The 18,854-nt window shown below is 37.5% G+C and overlaps 1 protein-coding gene across 16 annotated transcripts in view; it reads left to right on the forward strand.

Moving 5' to 3' along the window:
* The window catches only part of Dtna (dystrobrevin, alpha), a 262,268-nt gene that overhangs the window by 191,678 nt on the left and 51,736 nt on the right, over positions 1 to 18,854 (forward strand). For 5 of the 16 annotated variants that reach the window (XM_013508554.1, XM_005372778.2, XM_005372780.2 and 2 more), the window contains exon 11: positions 3,774 to 3,857. In XM_013508554.1, the coding sequence (XP_013364008.1) occupies positions 3,774 to 3,857 (84 nt within the window). Of the gene's footprint in view, positions 1 to 1,016; positions 1,026 to 3,773; positions 3,858 to 5,162; positions 5,439 to 5,513; positions 5,604 to 13,357; positions 13,436 to 13,983; positions 14,077 to 18,854 lie in introns of those variants that run through there. The other 11 variants (XM_013508451.1, XM_005372775.2, XM_013508872.1 and 8 more) reach the window with 7 other exon arrangements.

An 18,854-nucleotide genomic window follows, 5' to 3' on the forward strand; every position in this document is an offset into this window, starting at 1 on the left:
ATATACACACACACACACACACACACACACACACAGGATAGCTAACATAGTTGTACTACTGACTTTTATTGCTCTATTGAAATGAACAGTTAATGTTTAAGTGTATGATCATCCTTACATGTCTATATTTATTTATCTGAGTATCCAAATTGAGGATATCAATATGTAATACAGCAATCATTGTAATTTCCTATCAAAAAAGAAAAAAGATAATTATAGCACAGACTCAAAGCATTATTTTCATTACTATGAAAAGTGCACTCTTTGTGTAAATAAGTGCAAATTCTTCAGAGATACTATTTAGAAAAAATCACATGATGCAAATGTCTATATAAAGAACAATTATATGTCCTATGCAATAATGAAATATGCTTAGTGTTATAAAGCCCATGTATATGGAATTTGATGCTGAGCATTATACATGAACACATTATAAATGAACACATCTTTCTGGGTTTGTGGCTCTGTTAAAAACTGGTACTACTTCTCCAATATGGCCACCCCAATCTTACACAATAAAAAGTCGCTATAGCTCATATAGGTATAAATTGAGACAAAAATACATGTCTTATGCTTGATCAATACATAAAGAATAAATTATAAAATATTTTCATTACTTCAATCTCTGTTTCCAACTTTTAAATGATGGAAAATGACAAAAAAATATAGCAGAGTCTGTCACTAAAACAGCACTGTACAGGAAGCTTTAGATATAGTAAAAAGAGACTGAACCCATAGAACTGTAACAGGTTATAGTACTGTTGTCTGACACACATATACATACATGCATATGGAAATGAACCATATGATACCAAAAATGCCACTCCTTTACTGTAGCCAAGGAATTTAATTCACATATAGTAAAGAGGTGCTGCTGGTCATGAATTTATTCCTTAAATAGAAACAAGCAGGTGGTGACATTTTGATATTTTGGCATTTGTTCTTAGCTATTTATTGCTTGTAGATGTTGCTATGATTAACAATCTCTATTCTCTTCAATTTTTCGCTGCCAAAAGTGATACTTGGTAAGTAGTTCAGTAGTCCCCCATGTACTAATAAAGACTTGTATGTGGTTATAACACACAGAATAAGTGAGCAAACTGAGACTAGTTTAAAATTAATTCTACCTTGAGCAGAACTCTTTCAGGTTATAAGAATACGAATTTTATAAAAATGTCCTCTGTTAAGATCCAGAAAGAAAGTTTTGCATGAGGCCCCTATGACTTACTCCACCTTGTGGAGCTGTGTCTTTTTTATTGGGGTAAATGTGTTTAACATTTCCATTGTGACTACTTTTGGATAAGCAACTTGTCATTTGATTATGGAGAACAGGAACATCAGTTTCTCTGAAAGCCACCGTTTGGTGCCAAGCTTTTCTATGTCTCATGTTCAACATTTTCATGATAAACCTTAAATGTGAATCATTTGCTAAGAAATCTCAATTTCAGCTTTACAGTGATCAAGTTTAATAAAGCAGATTTATCAAAGTAGTTAAAGAGCATTTCACATTCACTTATTTTCTCATTTCCTAGAGATAGAGAAAGATGGGAAAGGGCTTTTTTAAGACAAAAGAAAACCAAAAGTTCATTTCTCTTCCAACATTTTGCAAAGCTACAGTGAAGATGCTTCATTTAGCTTACTGTCGTAAAACCTGCTATGTCTAACCTCCCAATTATAGATAATTTAATGCCATGGCCGGGATCTTGGGACCTAGGGGTCTCCCATGGCACGACCCGACCCCTTTTCCTCGGGTTCTCGCCCTTACCCTGGCAAGAAATGGAAGACTGGGGTAAGGCTGACTCAAGCTAAAGATCTCCCAAGTGGAAAATGGAAAACTCAAAGAACGATGAAATCAGAAACAAAAGTAATGCGAAGCAGGGGTTCATTTGTAAGCTGGCAAAGGCGGAGACAAAGCTACTGTGTGACAAGCAGCCTGGCAGGGAGAAGTTCAAGTGAACCCCTCAACCTGGTGTCCTTGCTCTGACCATACTTGTAGGAGTTCTAAGCCAGTCACAGTCTTAGCCTTTGAGGCTAGACTAAGCTGATGCTGGGGTGAACTGCTGCTAGGGTAAGCTGTTGCTAGCATGAGCACGGGGTTGGGGGACTTTGCAGTGAATATAAGTGGGCTCCTAAAGAGAACTGTTTTACACCTGCAAAGGTTTCACAAAGGATAATTTCTAGCAAGCCAGTGGTCATTTTTATAACTGTCTGCTCATCAGCAGTGCCACTTTAGCCCCTTCACGCCCTGTGCTGCCCATCACCCCTCTACCTGACCCTACAATAACACTGGTATAAATTAGCATCTCTCTGTTGTGTCCAGTTCAATGCAGAAGTAGTTTTAAACCAGCATCATGCTGCTCACTTGTACAAAGACACATCCTAGGTAAGTAATGCAAACACGAAGTTGTTTTCAGAACCTCAGTTTTCATGCATCTAGAGTAGATGAAACAGCTAATTAGCTGTTTTGATCTCATGCAGTACACAGTGTGCCTTGCACAATGTTGGAATACAGTTTAGCAGCAGCTAATGGAAAAAAAGTTTCAACAAATGTTTGCATACAGTGCTGGCATTTTAAAGCCCACAGAGCATTCGGACCACTTCAATAGATGCACCACAAGAAATGAGCCTACATTTTACCCACAATCTCTTCATTGTAAAATCCAAGACTATCTCTGATTCCCTAAGTTTAAAAAAAAAAAGAAAACAGATTTGGCTTTTCACCAAACCGACACAAATTATCTCTTGGGCTACTATAATCAATGACTTACCTTCAAAAATTTCTATATTATTAAATAAAAAATTGCAGTGAAGTCAACATTTTCCCTGTCTCATCCTCCATCTCCTGAACTCTAGATAGCATCTTACTATTCAACATCTAACACTGAACCTAAATGAGACTAAAAACTACTGGATAGGGACCCACTAGGGATCTTGGCTCTATCTGAACTAATTTATGACAGGGAGTTTCAGATGAAGCCATTATAGGACCACGGAAGACAGACCAAAGCAATTGGTGGTCAGGCCCATGGACAGTTCTGAGGAATACTGAACACCATTTTCTTTCACTCACCACATGAAGAAGTGAAGTTTATGGAATGACTTAAATCATATACCCTATCATAGGGAACAGCTAAATCACAGGAACACCAAGTCCTTCTATTGCTTCACCGCATCTTCACTAAGAACAAAGAGCACCTAAGGCAAGATGCAATTTTGCAGCCTATGAGTTTCTAAACCAGGCACATTAGAGAAGGCCATCATCATGGCCTCCGCAAAGGAAATTTCTAGATGCTCAAGAATCCTCTTCTTTCCAAAAGGACATATGTAGACTGCGATAATCATGTTTTCAGAGCTTCACCCTTAAGAAGGGGTAGAATTAAGCTTTCTTTGAAATCCTTGATCCATTGAAGAGCATGACTCAGCAACACACCAAAGCTCAAAAGCTCACAGATAAATATTCTGGGGTTGTCCAGAGATCTACCATCTGGTGTTTAACTGAGATTCTATATTCTCAAGGAAATGTAAGCTTTATGCAGTGGCAGTATTGCAGCCAGTGAGGTTTATCCGAAGCATAACTAGTGCTAGTTGAAAACTTTTCTCAAAGAAATGTAAATTTAAAACACTTACATAATTTAACTGGAATATGTAAACTTTCATGTTAATCCTAGGTAAGAAAAAACTCTGATATTCCATCCCTTTCCTCAAGAGATAGGGGATAGTTTTTATCTGTAGGTTTTCTTGGTTTTAACTTTCCACACTCTGCTTTGTTGCAGGCCTCCTAGACCGGTAACCAGCATGAACGATACCCTGTTCTCTCACTCCGTTCCCTCCTCAGGAAGTCCTTTTATTACCAGGAGGTGAGTTTTAATCCTACTTCAGTAATGAGTCTTGATTCTATGGAAAGAAAAATATCGTCTTGTAAGTCAACTGCAGAGGAGTATTATTAGAAACTAGATTATAAATATCCATCACAAGTTTTCAATTTCATTCATGTGGATGCATTTAAGGAGGGCTGGAGTGGCTTTGGGAGTTAATGTCAGCCCTGGAAATCAGTCTCCCCAGAGTAAGAATGTGGGGTGTGTTTCACATTTACTACTGAAACACTTGTATTCTGTCTCACTGGACAAGGCATGGTTATGCACCTAGAGTGGGCTGTCGAAGCCAGGCAATTGGACTTTCAAGATGTAATGGGGTATTACTATTCAGATTCTTAAATGTCTTATTATTTAAGTTGTCAGATATAAAAGAATCCTCTTCCCAGTGAACTTTGGAGTTCCTGGGGCTAGAGGCTGAAGACTGAACTTATAAATGTAGTTTGCCATATAAATAATTTCATGGATAATAGTGAGAATTTCAAAAATGGTGGCTATGTGGCTCATCTTTGCACAAGATCCCCTCTGTGAATAAATAACAGGAGAAGTAGATCCTTCTCCAATGGTTAGATTCAAAACACAGGGATCAAGAGGTGCTCTGGGTCATTTGATCAAATTTATGAATCAAGCGCCAAAGAATATTCAATAAATACATGGAGAAGGTTCCCAGGAAAGGAGAAATAATGGTAAGGGAAATTAGAGTAACAGAATGTAAGATCTCAAGGGACTTTCGCCAGAAAAACAATACAGCCTCATATTTTACAAAATGCATATAACCTATCCTTTTCCTGGAGAGGTTTTTAAAGTACCTATTTCACTGTAGTATCATGGTACATTCTACTGCAGATTTAAAGACAGTGAGACTCAACACATTGCTCGTTTATCCCAGCTTTTCTGTATTTACCAATCAGTAGGAACCTGAGATGAAGATGTTCCTCATGATTGTCATAAGCAGAATAAAGGGAATGTGGCAGTACGCGGTGTTTCCAATGCATAAATTAAGTCTGAAGCCAGCTGGAAATGAGGATGCAGTGCTACTGAAGAATGTCCACAGTGAAGCAATCTGATTTAGGCCCTCAGTAACTTCCTGTTAGCACTTCTCTTTAGAACTCCAGGAAATGAAACCATCTTTCCTGAAAGAAAATCATAGACTCTAGAGGCCTGTACATCTATCTAGGGATACCTGATGTGACATTTAAAGTTGTGCTTTTACTACAAAGCTCTGCATTCTGCAAATTCCAAGGAGAGGTAGACCCCATCCTTACTGAAGGTTGCTTTATATCATTTCAGCTCGGACGGTGCTTATGGTGGCTGCGTCTAGATGGATAACATGACTTCCTCTACCCTAAAATATTCCTCTAATACTCTGAGCTGTTCTGCTTCCTTCAGGGTTCGTGGTACCCAAAATATAATCATTTCCCATTTTTCCCACTCTCAGTCCTTTTAGCATGTTTTCTGTGAACCACAGACATGTTGTTTAAAGCTTGCAGTTCTTCCTTTCACCACCGAGATTGGACTCTGGGTTCTGTTTTGAGAGTGCTGTTTAATAAAGCTGTATACACTGAATGTCCTTTTGCTCTGAGTGGGCTTTTCTCTGTTCGTGGGAGATTTTAATGAGGTCTCCTTGTTTGCATCCCTCAGGTTACCTGAGGGGATAAGTGCAGCTAGCCCTGGGGCTGAAGAGCATTTGCTCATAAAGATGTATGTAAATCAGCTTGCCCACAGCTCACGGTCAGTATTCCAGTCACCCTGAACCACTAATCTTAGTAGTAGCTCCATAGATAGATGGCTCATTGGTCTACTCTAGCACTAAAATCCTCTTGCATGTCTTAATGGAAATAAGGTCTTCGGGGTTTTACTGAGATTCTGTTGAAAATTTCAACCTGGACTGGATTTCTGGGATCTTTCCTCTCTTCTCACTTGGTTTATAATTTCATAACTTCACACCAGTACACAGGAGGGGCACGTATGTGAAGAGTGCTGAGCTGGGTCTCATTTGGACAAGTTTCTGATTGTATAATTTGCAAGACCCTAGATTGCTTAAGACCCCTGAATTAAAGAACCTCTAGGAAAGATCCTTGCTCAGTGAGGCTCAGATTTGATTGCAATGAAAAACTGGAGGACAAAGAAGCCTTAAGACTTTTCTGTCCCACTAGGCCAAGACCCTATGCAGCCCCGAAACAGGACAATCTGATTTCAATTTCAAAAGCAGTTTCTTCCTATCAGGGCTTAATTTCCATCACTTGATAACGCAGCTGGTGATCCACTTCTGCTCCCTTTACCGCATTAACACTCTAAGGTTGGTGGAAATGCATCAAGTGAGACAAAGGAATAAGTAGAAGGTCCTGTTCTTTCCAAAACTGGAACTAAATTAAAGAAATATGAACAAGAGCTCTATCCTCATCCTCACCACCCCTTTTAATGTCAAATAAAACCTAAACAGGCCAATAATAGTTCTGGTCAGTATTATGGCAACAATAAGAAAGTAGACACTTGCCAGGTAGATATTTTATTTAGCTGATGGTGTCAGTCTTCTGTATGGTGACTTGGAAATCAGAGATCTTCGAAAGTCAAAGCAGAGAGAGGAGAACTAAAATCAGCACTGCAGAATCCTCACTGCAAGCTCCTGATATTACTCCCCTAGAGTCTCCTCAAGCCTATGACTTTGATCTTCAAAAGGCATTCGGGTGTTTCTTTGAAGTCCTTTGACATCCTGGTATCTACCTCACAGAGGTTTAGCAGTGCGTACCTCTGGTTGTCACCACCATCGGTCATGTCCCCTTATACCCTTTTCCAGCTATATACTTGTCTTGCTTTTCCATTACCTAAAAGAAAAGAAAGGAGTCTCAAAGACACTCTTCCTTAGTCCTTTGAGATCTTCTTGTCTCTGTGTGTATGTCTTGGTCAGTGGGAGGGTGGTGCACGTGTATACACATTCACATGTGTATGCTCAATGCTGGTTACCAGTCAGGTAAGATGCAGGTCAAAAGACACAATTCATAGACCAATTTACTTCATTCATTTTCTTGACCATAAACTGTATCCCTAAACCTAAATTGTGAGTCTGTAAGTTTATAGGAAAGAATGGTTGGATCGATGGAAAGCTATTGTCTCTAGAAAAAAGAGCTCCAAAAGCTAAATATGGCATGTCAGCACTACTATCTAAGTTTATAAAAGATGGCATAGGCTTATTGCAAACATTTTTGCAAGGACTGACCACCAAAGCCCTCAAAAGGCCCTTTCTCCTCTTCAGTGTCCACAGCCTTATGCTTCTGAGGACCTGCCGTCTCTGTTGGCATCATGCCTTCTTTGTAAAAATTTCACTTATCTTCCCCAAATCCTCGCCTAGTTTATATGAGAGACTTAAGCAGTCCTTTCCTCTGTTAAATGAGCTTCTTTAATTACAGCCCATGTTCTTCACTTGCCATAATAAAGACACCGAAGGTTTGAACAGCTACCTTCTTTGCCTCCAATTTTAGAAACACTGCTTGAAGTTTTCACAGGTGTGTTCATGGTTGTAAATTCTGAAGTAGTAACCACTCACAAAGACAAGCATTTTGCTATTATGTATAACACCTAGCAGATCTTACTGCTCTGTCAAATATTAGAAAATTGCTTATAATTTACATAATATGTCAAATATATCCTACTACATATGCTCTTTTCTGGTTTGTCACAGTGCACTGTACTACCAATGACACTGTTCTAGGTGCGGTGGTACTTACGGGAAGGACTCACCCCAAACACTTCCCAGATCTTAATTCTTCCCAGTGGAGCAGCAGTTGTGAGTTATTTTTCTTGGTTTACGTGTTAGTCATTTGGTTGACTGACAAGTTTTCAATCAAGGAAAGGCTAATTCATTGTGTCTTTTTCAGTTTTTTCAAATATTTTTACTTAAAGATTCTTTATCTGCCAACTCAGACTTCAAATCTGGCTTTAAATGTTGAAACTAAATTTTAAATACTTATGATTTCATTACCAAAAGTGACTAGAAATAAAATTAAAACACTGACTTTACCTTTTGCTTCCAAAGTTTTCTCCATGGCTATTTTTTTATCTAAGATTAAAGCCCATCCAATGTCAGTCATAAAAATAGATACATATATCAGAAGCATTTATCAAAATGACCCGAAAGAAGCAGAAGTGGTTTTTTGGAAAATGCATTTCAGATTTACACAAATATCCAGATAATATTTGGGTGTAATTCTGTTATATTAGAACAAATATCCCAAATCAACCTCTGACACCATTCTAAAGATTTCCTCAGTCTTTTCACACTACCTGCATGCTGTGCAAAATTACATGAAATTTTAAAAATCATCCATCCCTGTGGATAATTTTTTTAAGTCATATAGTTGCATAGCTCCGTTTTTATGTCAGATTTTTTTCAAATGTTAATTAACCTAGTCTTCATGCCCAATTCTAACAGTTTTCCGTATTAACCTGTAAGTGACCTATAATTAAAACCCATAGTCGCCTTTCTTCTTCGCTTCATTAAGCTTTCTACTTTTGCTAGAATGCTTCAGTCTGTTTTTGCACATATCCTGTACCTACCAGAGTTTTTTACAGGCTCTGTTGGCAAAAGTACAGTTGGTATGGCTTGACAATATTGGGGAATATAGTAAATGCAATGAGTCAAATATGACCTGAGAATTCTTATTTCTTCCATAGTACCTGTTCAAGATGGTCCAGCCTTTATACCAGTCTTAATTAATGGGCAGCTAATTTTTAGTATGAGACACTGCCCTATTTTTTAATGTGTGTTGGCTGATTTGCATATAACAGATATTTTATATTTCAGACCTAAGCTATTGACCACTAGACAAGGAAAGAGAAACAATCTTTCAGGAAATTATCCTTTGACAAGACTAATTCATGGATTCTTTTATTGCACTTAAATTAGCTTGATGGTCTTATTACTAGGCAAGGAAATTACAGTAAGATGCAGAATTTTAATTCACAATTGAAAATTACTTAAGATGAGAACCAACTTTACAAGTTATTCTTCACAAGTCCATGTACCACACAAGTTAATCAATGATTTAACAATTAATAGAAATGAAAGTATCTGTCTTAATTTGCCATGGTTGAAATATTGCTTTCCTTTTCATCACTGTGATATGAACTGTTCCACATTACATAATTTGTTGACATAATATTCTTATTTCCTAAGACTGAATCCATGTATTTTATATTATGCTCAATAAAAGAAAAAAACCTTTGACCAGGGTCAATATAATGACCCAACAGCAGCAGAAGTGGCTTTTTGAAAAATGCATTTCAGAATTAAGCAAAGATCCAGGTAATATTTGCATGTAATTCTGTTACATTTAGAACAAACACCCCAAAAATGTTTCCACTAAAGTACACATTCTGGAATCAGTTGTCATCCTTCAAAACAAAAAATAAATATGAGACATTTTGAAATTGCCCTTTCTTCTCAGAACTCATTGTATCATTATATACGTGCATGCATAAAAATTTGGAAGAAGCTTATTATTAAATACGTTATTTTCCAGAGGTTTTTTTTTTTAAGGAATGGGTGAAGAAATAGAGAAATGATTTTTGGAAAAAAATGTCTAAAGGAACTGTCCCTGCCCTTGGGCTTTTGGCACAACACCCAAACTTCAACATTTACTGTTTTATCTCCAGGGTATCCCACAATGGTAATATGTTTGCAGGGGGATATATTTATACCTTGGTAGACCTTGATGAAAAACAGTGAGAAATGTAGAAATACAACTTGGGGATGCTTGGAAGGATGTATCTACCACAGGAAGGCGAGTTCTAAGCAGTCTCCAGTTTCAGAGGTTAAAGGGAAGAGTGTGTTTTGACTTGAGTGCAGGAAATGCAGAATAAGGAGCACGTTTTGCACTCTAGCTGAAGTTACAAGAAAAGCTGTGTTGATGCTGACACACTGACAGGCTGGAAACACTCGTTCCAGAGTAAGGAAGTAAGTTCTACGTACCTGGCCCCTATGGCCTCTGAAATATCACTTCACATCTCCATGCAAACTCCCCAGCTACACAGTGAAGGTTTGAAAATCTAAGTTATTCTGTATCGTGGTGTAAGAATACTTTGCTTTGCAGACATCATAGTAAACTACATATTGTCACTGTCTGCACCACAATACAGAAGAAAAAGATATTCATTTTGCTTCCCTTCTCCAAAATCTTTTGGCGCTTCAGGAGGGATTCTAGTGGAAGGGACATTATATGAAAAGACTTTAAAGACCCACGTTTAAAGTGAAACCTGCCTCCCAGCCAACCCTCTATTCTAATGTCATGGAATCCTTGACACCGTGTCATTTTGACAGTGGCTATTTTGCTTTCCTCATGTACTTGGCTACCTCCATGAATGGTCTTTGGCTACCCAGGAGCAAGTGCTGAGAGGAATTTGAAGTTAGTGCAAGGAAATGTAGAAAGTATGTTCAGAGGGAGTGTGAGAAGTCAGAAATATTCCTGGCACTAGAAATCAAGAGCTGGAGCAAAACAAAATAATTAATTTCCACAAGCTCATAAAAGTGTGTGTGAGGTAACTTTATATTTTCCAAGAACTGAATTTTACAAGAATTTTTGTGTAAGGAGAAGGAAAATTAAACGATTTAAATGATTCCATGAAACCAGCACTGGCAAAGGTCAATGCAAAGCAAATAACAGAAAGAAAAGTGATGTGTATACGAGGAATATGTATTCAGCCATGTGAGGGAGGAAGGGATCTAGAAAAAAAAGGAAGAAAAAGAAGAGAAGAAGGAAAAGTGTAAATGGGGGAGAAGAAAGAGGCTAGCCCAAAGAGTTGAAAGGAATGAAAAAATGAGGCCTCCAAGGTAGTCTAGTCAATTGCCCTTTTCTTGACACCTGTTGCTATGCGACGGCAACAGCAGCCAGGCTCCTCCGTACTTGTGGAGTGACAGAGTGGTAGAAATGGCTTTATTGACCCATATACCTGCTCTCATAAAGTACTGCTAGAATAAGGGGCTGGGGATTTAACTCAGCGGCACAGCGCCTGCCTGGCAAGCCCAAGGTCGTGAGTTAGATTCCCGGTACCAGAAAAACAGCAAAAAGAAAAAAAAAAAAAAAAAAAAAAAGTATTGCTGGAATAATTTGTAGCAAACACGTTAACACCCTTGATTTTTTTGCGTTTCTTTTCTCTATTGCTTTATCTTACCCACCCCCATCCTGCAGATTGAACTCAGGGCCTTTACACTGAGCTACACCACCAGGCCTTTTTATATTTTTCACTTTGAGACAGGATCTCATTAAGTTGCTAAATTGTCCAGGCTGGGCTCAAACTTGCAATCTTTCTGCCCCGGTTTTGCAGGATGCTGGGATTACAGGCATGTGCCACCTCACTTCTTTCTTTTCATCTTTCTTATTCAGCACCTGTGAATGTACCTGTGAAATTATCAGGATTTGGGGTTAAAGACAATTTCTTGGAACTCAAAAATAAAGCAAGTATAACAAGGCAGGGAAGTCATTTAATTTGGAAGGAAGAATCATTGATATATTTCAGAAAGTATTTTGAATGGTTTCCTGGTCATCTAAAATCAATTATGCAATAGTTACAGCTACCTTACATTAAGGTTTTAAAAAGTAGTTGGTGAGGACCTTGGGCAGCAGGAAGACTGTAGTTACTGGATAATAAACATATACAAACTGGCGTCAGTAGACAGAGTTTGAAGTGCTGGAATAATAGAACATCTCAGAAAACATAAACATTAAAGGGAGAAGGTGGTTATTGGCCCTGATGGTCAGGTTTCATAGTCTTAGAAGATAAAGATCAATATACAGAAAATAATTTAGTCTATCAGGAAATTAAATTCTCCTAGAACATTAATCTAATTTGTTGTTCTAAAGTTGTGGTACTCTATTGCTGGGCATGTTGCCTACAGTAAATGATAATGCACTGTATACTTCAAAATTGCTGAAAGGATAGATTCTAAACATTATCACCACAAAAATAAGTATGCAAAATGCTAGATATGTTAATTAACTTGATTTAATCATTCCACAATGTATACATGCATCAAAACATCCCATTACCCCACACTGCAATCCATTTTTAAAGTCAATTTTAGGTACAGTTGGTGCATAAATACCTCAATTCTTTCTGTAATAGATGTCTTTGTAAAGGGCTGGATGAATATGTCATACATTCAACAAACATTATTGCCTATTCTGTCCTAGACATTTTCCTTATAAATGAAATCTGATATAAATTTATCAGAGACTTCACTATTTAAGGAATCTTTAGTATATTACAGAACAAGAATTCTAACTCTAACATGAGCAGTTCTAATGGGATATTCATTCATAAATTTGATTCAGTATTTCAGCCTTCAGGAGTGGCACGACCTCATAGTTCAAACTTAAAATTTTAGTTAAAATATTTACAAGATTTTAACTATTTTATAAGCCTGCCAACATATACGATATAGATAGGTATAAATAGGACTTAAACTTTCTTGGATATTGTGGCAAAACATCATTATTTAGATCTCAATAGTTAAATACTTGGTATTTAAAGTCAATATTGCATTTTTGTATTTTTTATAAAGGGTCAGGGGTAATTTTAAGTACATCAATGTGTAGGGAAACTTCTTAACCTTCAAAGGAGCAAACCTTAAAACAAACACACATGACCAGTTCAACTGTGATATTAAGAACTAATATCATGTCTCCCAGCAAAGTATGCCTGCTCATCACAGTAGACCCTGGGTAACTTAGACTTGACCACACATAATTAATCACCACTTATATTTCTACTTGTATTTTAATAAAAACCATATTTAAACCTTAAAACTGTCATTTAAATTACTAACTCAAATTAGTATTCTTCATATTGAACCTAAAATGTTAAAAACTGTTTAAGTGATGGAACTCTATTCACTAGTTATGATTAATATTGACATAAAAATATGATTATAATTATAGGGCTCCCAAAATGTGTTTCTCTGTTTCTCTGAAAGCTTTCTTTATTGCATCACATCCAAGTTCAGGTGACTTATACTTACAGTAAAAAACACTTCTAATGTGGCAGCCATCTGTAGGTAATTTTCAAGTCCTTATTCAACACAGCTGGAGAATATAGGGAAGCCTGAGAAATAAACTCCTGAAGTGGAATCTAAAAACTGATAGGACTTCATGACCTACTGGACTGTTTACTTGCTACCCTGTAATGAATGTTGAAAGAATTTTCATGATGTCTACACTTATGCACCATGGATGCTTGCTCATTAAACAAATAGAAGGAATCCAATCCAGAATTAAATTAGCTTCTGGAATTCTAACTATGGTTCTCAGGCCAGGTTTTTACTCCTCTCTGAATTCTGTAGAAATCTGAAAACATCCTATGCATTTCAAAATAGTAAGAGTTCTTTCTGAACAGAGATTGGAGGTAGACTTGGGAGTTTCTGTTGCCAGTTTCTATTCTCAAATCCGTTGCTGTGTTTAAGCTCTTCTTGGCTTTCCCATCTTATTAACTAGCTCTCCTCCCAAGGACAGTGAAGTAGAGCAGAACAAAATGCTCGCTAGGGCTGCTCCAGCTTTTCTGAAGGGCAAAGGGTAAGTTAAAGCTAGAGTGCACTGGAACCCTGAATTAACTAAACTAAAAACGGAGTTGCTTTCATCAAAACTACAGTGTGTGAAAGCCTCTCTCTGATTTAGTAAAAGCAGCACTGCCATAACCCCATTAACAGCATCAAGTAGTTATTTCAAATGGACACATCTGTGTTGTTCTTCACTTTTCCTAATTTCCTTTCTTTTTCTTTTAAACAACTAATCTGATGGTTTGATTTTCCAAGATACTTAATTTTTGCTTGCAATCTTTTGCTGTACAAATGAATTCCATGGCCTTAATAGTTGAAGAATGCAAATCTGTTTTCTAAAAAGTTTTTCAGCCTAAGCAGAAGTCTTTATTTTTAAATATTTTTAAAGAAGTGAACTTGTGGATTTTATTGCTTGGATTTTGCTTGTATTTTTCATAGGCTTCACTTGTCCTCTTCCTTTATTGGCTTGGTTTTCTACATGTGTTTTCTTCTACAAACTCACTCCTTCTCTACTTCTTTCTGGCAATCTTCTTAACACCTTTCTTTCCTCCTACCCCATTTCAGGATACAGTACAGCCTAAATGTGGCAGACAGGCTAGCTGATGAACATGTGCTCATTGGGTTGTATGTCAACATGCTCCGGAACAACCCATCATGGTTAGTGCAGGTTTGGCTGTTTGATTATCCTTAGAGAAATGGTGTGAACTGGTGACATGCAGTCCTGGCAGGGGACAAAGTCCCTGCATGTGACAAATGTGTTACTGAGGTACTTTTTACCTAAATCAAATGGGAAATCTTTTGTGATGTTAGTTTGAGTACTTCCCATTAATGTACCATAGAATTACTATTCTTACTTATATTTTACTTAAGTTAAAAACCTGTGTGAATGGAAATATTAGTTTTCAGCTATATGCAGGACTCTGAGTCCCAACAGTCCATTCTCTACCAGGTATCATGTCAAATTACTGCAGGATCATGACTCAAGAATTTGTCTTATTCCAAGGACATGTATGTTTCTGCTGATATGGGAATCAATGTTTCATTTCATTTAAGATAGAAGTAAAAAAGAGGAAAACTAATGTGATAGAATCATAAAATGGAAATAATTTCTTTAATGATGATAACCATGGGAGAAATTGTCTTTCAACAATCCTATCACTTACAAATGTGTCTGAGTAGTTATGCTGCTAAAGCCTGCTTTCAAGTCCTGAAATATGCAAAGTTCTCCCTCAGGTATGTGAAGTTCAGCAACTCAAAAGGCATTCACAAAATGTTTCTTTGTCTTAATTTTGACGTAGTGTCTTAGTGAATTTTCTTGATGCTCTGACAAAATACACAATACCCAAAGTTGAAGAAGGAAAGGTCTGTTTTGGCTTACAGTTTGGAGAGATTTCAGTTCATAGTTGGCTGGCTCCAAGGCAGTGTGGCAGGTTAGAGGAGAAACAGTTCATAGTGGGCAGAAGGCAGCAAAAGCAGCAAGCAACAAGCAATGCCCACAGCAGCCCTCTTTCTCTCCTTTATAGCCTATAAATGGTATGCACCCTTAGGGCACATAGCACTCATACTCAAGGTGGGGCACCCTTAATTCTAGCATTGCACCATGAATCAATTCAAGCATCACATCCTTAATGCCAGCATTACACACTATAGCATTCACCTCTGAAAAGCTCCACCTATGACTTCATGAGGTTTTGGGAGGATATTAGACACAAGCCATAGTATTCCAACCCTGGCCCCCAAAAGACTCATGCACATACCTTTATGCATAAGGCATTTAGTCCATCTCTAAAAATTACCAAAGTCTTAATGGTTTCAGTATTGCTGAAAGTCCGAGTCCAAAGTCTCCTGTGAGATTTAAGGCAAACTCTTAGCTATACAAATGAAAAGAAAGTTAAACACTTCCAATATACAATGGCACAAGATAAACATTTCTATTCCAAAAGGTACAAATAGAGGGGTAGAAAGGAATGGGACCAAAGTAAGTTCAAAATCCAGCAGGGAAAACACTAAGTCCTATAGTTTCTTGTCCAGCATCTGAGGTGGTCTGTAGTAAAATATGAGCGCCAAAGGTTTTGGGTGGCTCCACTCCTATGGCACTGCAGATGGTTACAGCTCCAACAGCTTCTCTCTTTAGCCAGTTTTGCTCACTCCTCACAGCTTTCCTCAGGTGACCCATGTTGCTGGCTTCTCCAACCTTCTGGAGCCTCCACTACATCTTTGACTTCACAATCATAGCTTCACACACTGCCCTCTCAAAGACACACTGCCTGGCCTCCCAGATTTTCCTTTGAAATCCAGGTGGAAGCCTTTCTTACCACACAACCCTTGCATTTTGCGTGCATCTAATGCTAGCACCACGTGGATGATGCCAAGGTCCACTACCAGCTGGAGCAGTAGCCAGGATTCTTTCTCTCTTGACTGTAGGGGTCAAGTGCCTGGATGACTGAGCACTCTGAACCCAATCCTGGGGAACAAATTCTCTAACCTGCCACCATTCTGGACTATGGTATTCTAGGACTATCTTCTCAAAGCAAATTCTTTCATCTTATATTTTACTTAAGTTACTTAAGTTCCTGAGGCTGCAAAATCTAGAATCCTCCTGTTTTTTGCGATATCCTCAGGCCATCTTTTCCATTGCCCTGTTCCTCCTTAGCAGTCAAGTTCTAATCTGCTCTATCTTTACAGTCCCCAGCTTTACTGGAGCTTTCTTTCTGGCCAAGCTCAAAATGTTTTAAATCATTCTGCTCAGCTTCTTATTCTTGATTCTCAACATAAATCTAGCTAAATGCCCCCAACAGTAACTATGCCACTGCCTAAACATTAGATTTCCTTAAATTTTCTTCTGCCTTTATTAGTCTTCTGCCCTTAATCTCAGTCTCAGGCAAATTCTCTGGATAAGAGCAAAATGCAAATAATTTTTTTTTGCAAATAAATTTTTTTGACAGAATATAACATATGTTATCTAGAGTCCAACAGCCAATGCAGTCCTTCCTCCCCAAAGAAACCTCCTGAGGCTAGTCTTTACCTGTGGAATTTCTGTCAGCTTTCTGGTCTTCAGAGCTCTGACTAGAATCTCCCATCAAGCATAGTTTAAGGCATTCTCGGAGCCAGGCATGGTGCCACACGCCTGTAATCCCAGCACTCGGGAGGCTGAGGCAGTAGGATCCTTGTGAGTTCGAGACCAGCCTGGACTACAAAGTAAGCTCAAGGCCAGCCTGAACTACATATCAAGACCCTGTCTCAAAAAGACAAAAAAAGGGCATTCTAGGGCTGCTTCCTCAGGTGACATCGTCAAACATTTAAAAACTCTTCCCATAAGCCAGTTCCAAAGGCTCTTGGCCACATGGCCAGGTAATGTCACAACAATAGTCCCAGTCTTGGTACCAAATTTGATTTTAGTTTTAGTTTTCTCATTACCAAGACAAAATACCCAACACCCAAAGTTAAAGAAGGAAAAGTTCATTTTGGATCACAGTTTGTAGAGGTTTCAGTTCATAGTTGGCTGGCTCCTAGGTAGGGTGTAATGGAAGAGGAGCATCACAGGGGAGAAAGAGTTCATGGTGGGCAGAAGGCAGCAAAAGCAGCGAGCAATAAGCAGCACCCACAGCAGTTCTCTCTGTTCCTTATATTCTATCCCTAAAGGTGGGTAGTACTCACACTCAAAGTGAGACAACTTTAATAATAGCATCATACCATGAATCAATTCAAGTATCACATCCTTCATCCCAGCATCACACACTCAAGATCCAGCCACCCCTGAAAAGTTCCACCTATGACCACATGAGGCTTTGGGAGGACATCTAAATATAAGCCATAACACATAAATTATTGGCTAAAGTTACTTGATTTTAATACTAAATGTACATTTGCCATTTGAATAAAAGTTTGTATGTGTCAAACTAGTTTAGACTACTGCTGTAAAGACAAGTGAGTCACTGGAAATATTAAGTTCAATTTTCTCTAAATTAAGGGCCCATGGATTTTTCTCAGGTTGTATCTATTAAAGAATACAATGAGTTAAATTCCCATTAAAGTGGTTTACACTTTTACCATCAGGTTCCTTTCTTCTTTTATTTCATAAACGCATTCCTCAAACATGTGATCACCATTGCTTGGTGTCCATTATCTGGTGTCCATTACCTCACCACTTTAGTGTTATTAGACATTTTGATTCTAGAACTCTTTCCTCCCTTGACTATTTCCAAAGTTCTTCTCATTGCTAATATTTCTAACACCATCATTGCTAACATTTCTGAAACCATCAACCTTTTTTTTGCAAGGTTAGTATGAGACAATAGTTAGATTTGGTGAATTGTTTAATATTATTAGTTTTAAAAGATATATGTGATAAATGTACTAATTTGTGTTTTTAAAATGTATGACCAGCACACTAGTTTAATTTTATCCTAGTTTTACTCCTTGAAATAAAAATGCTCTCTCCAGGCGACCTAAGCCCAGCACTTTGTTCAAATTTCCTGAGCTTCTAGATTTAATAGTTTCTATCATATCTCTTCTCACTCTCTCAAAACTACAAGATTGCTTTAATCTTATTCCCAATGAATTTGCTATATGGTAGGTGAGAATACAATTAAATTGTGAATTACAAAAGATCATATCAATAATCTTCAAAAATACAGTTAGTGTAGATTTATTCAGAAGGCAGTGATATGATCACACTGTGTCCTCTCTCCTGCAAGTCCAAGCACATCCTGGTCATTTCTACTACTCTTCTTTGACCTTTTATTAATTAAGGTTGTAACAAAGAAATCCCCAAAGAGAAAATCTCAGAGTTTTTCACGACAAGCCATTTTCCCTACTCAAGTAATTAATCATATTGACTTGATGGTCATTTAAGACCATAAAACAGTCTCAACAGAGACACCTTACATCTGCATGATAAAAGCTAGAAAGGGATTTTTATTTTGAAAACAAAGCAGGGTGTAAGACTGATAAATGAGGTAAACATATCCTTTATAGCTTTTTTTCTGTCATTTAGCAGTTCCAACTTCTTCAAATTTCTCATTTTATCTTTGCTTTCATTTTTTGTTTAATTAGATCCTAATAATTTCACATACCTATCCTGATTATATAAGCAATACAATAATTTCTCACCTTATAGTTACGATGCATTAACATCATTCAATTATGGTAAGATATATAATATTAGTAATAATCATAATTACTCTTTTTAAAGAACTTGCCTCATGCTGTTGTGTCAAAACTTTATATACATGATTTCTCCTAATTCTTAGAATAATCCTGCAGAGTTAATATGATCACTCTCATTTTATAGATAAGTAAAAATGTCATTTTAGTGACTCACCTAACTTTCCTACAGTCACACAACTTCTAGGCAGTCTGCAGAGTGCTTAACCATTATTCAATCAAATTCATAACTACTATGCCACTTCTTTTTTTTTTTTTTTTTTTTTTTT

The sequence above is a fragment of the Chinchilla lanigera genome, unplaced genomic scaffold (assembly GCF_000276665.1).
Source record: "Chinchilla lanigera isolate Chin_1 unplaced genomic scaffold, ChiLan1.0 scaffold00001, whole genome shotgun sequence".
In the NCBI taxonomy this organism is placed as follows: Eukaryota; Metazoa; Chordata; class Mammalia; order Rodentia; family Chinchillidae; genus Chinchilla; species Chinchilla lanigera.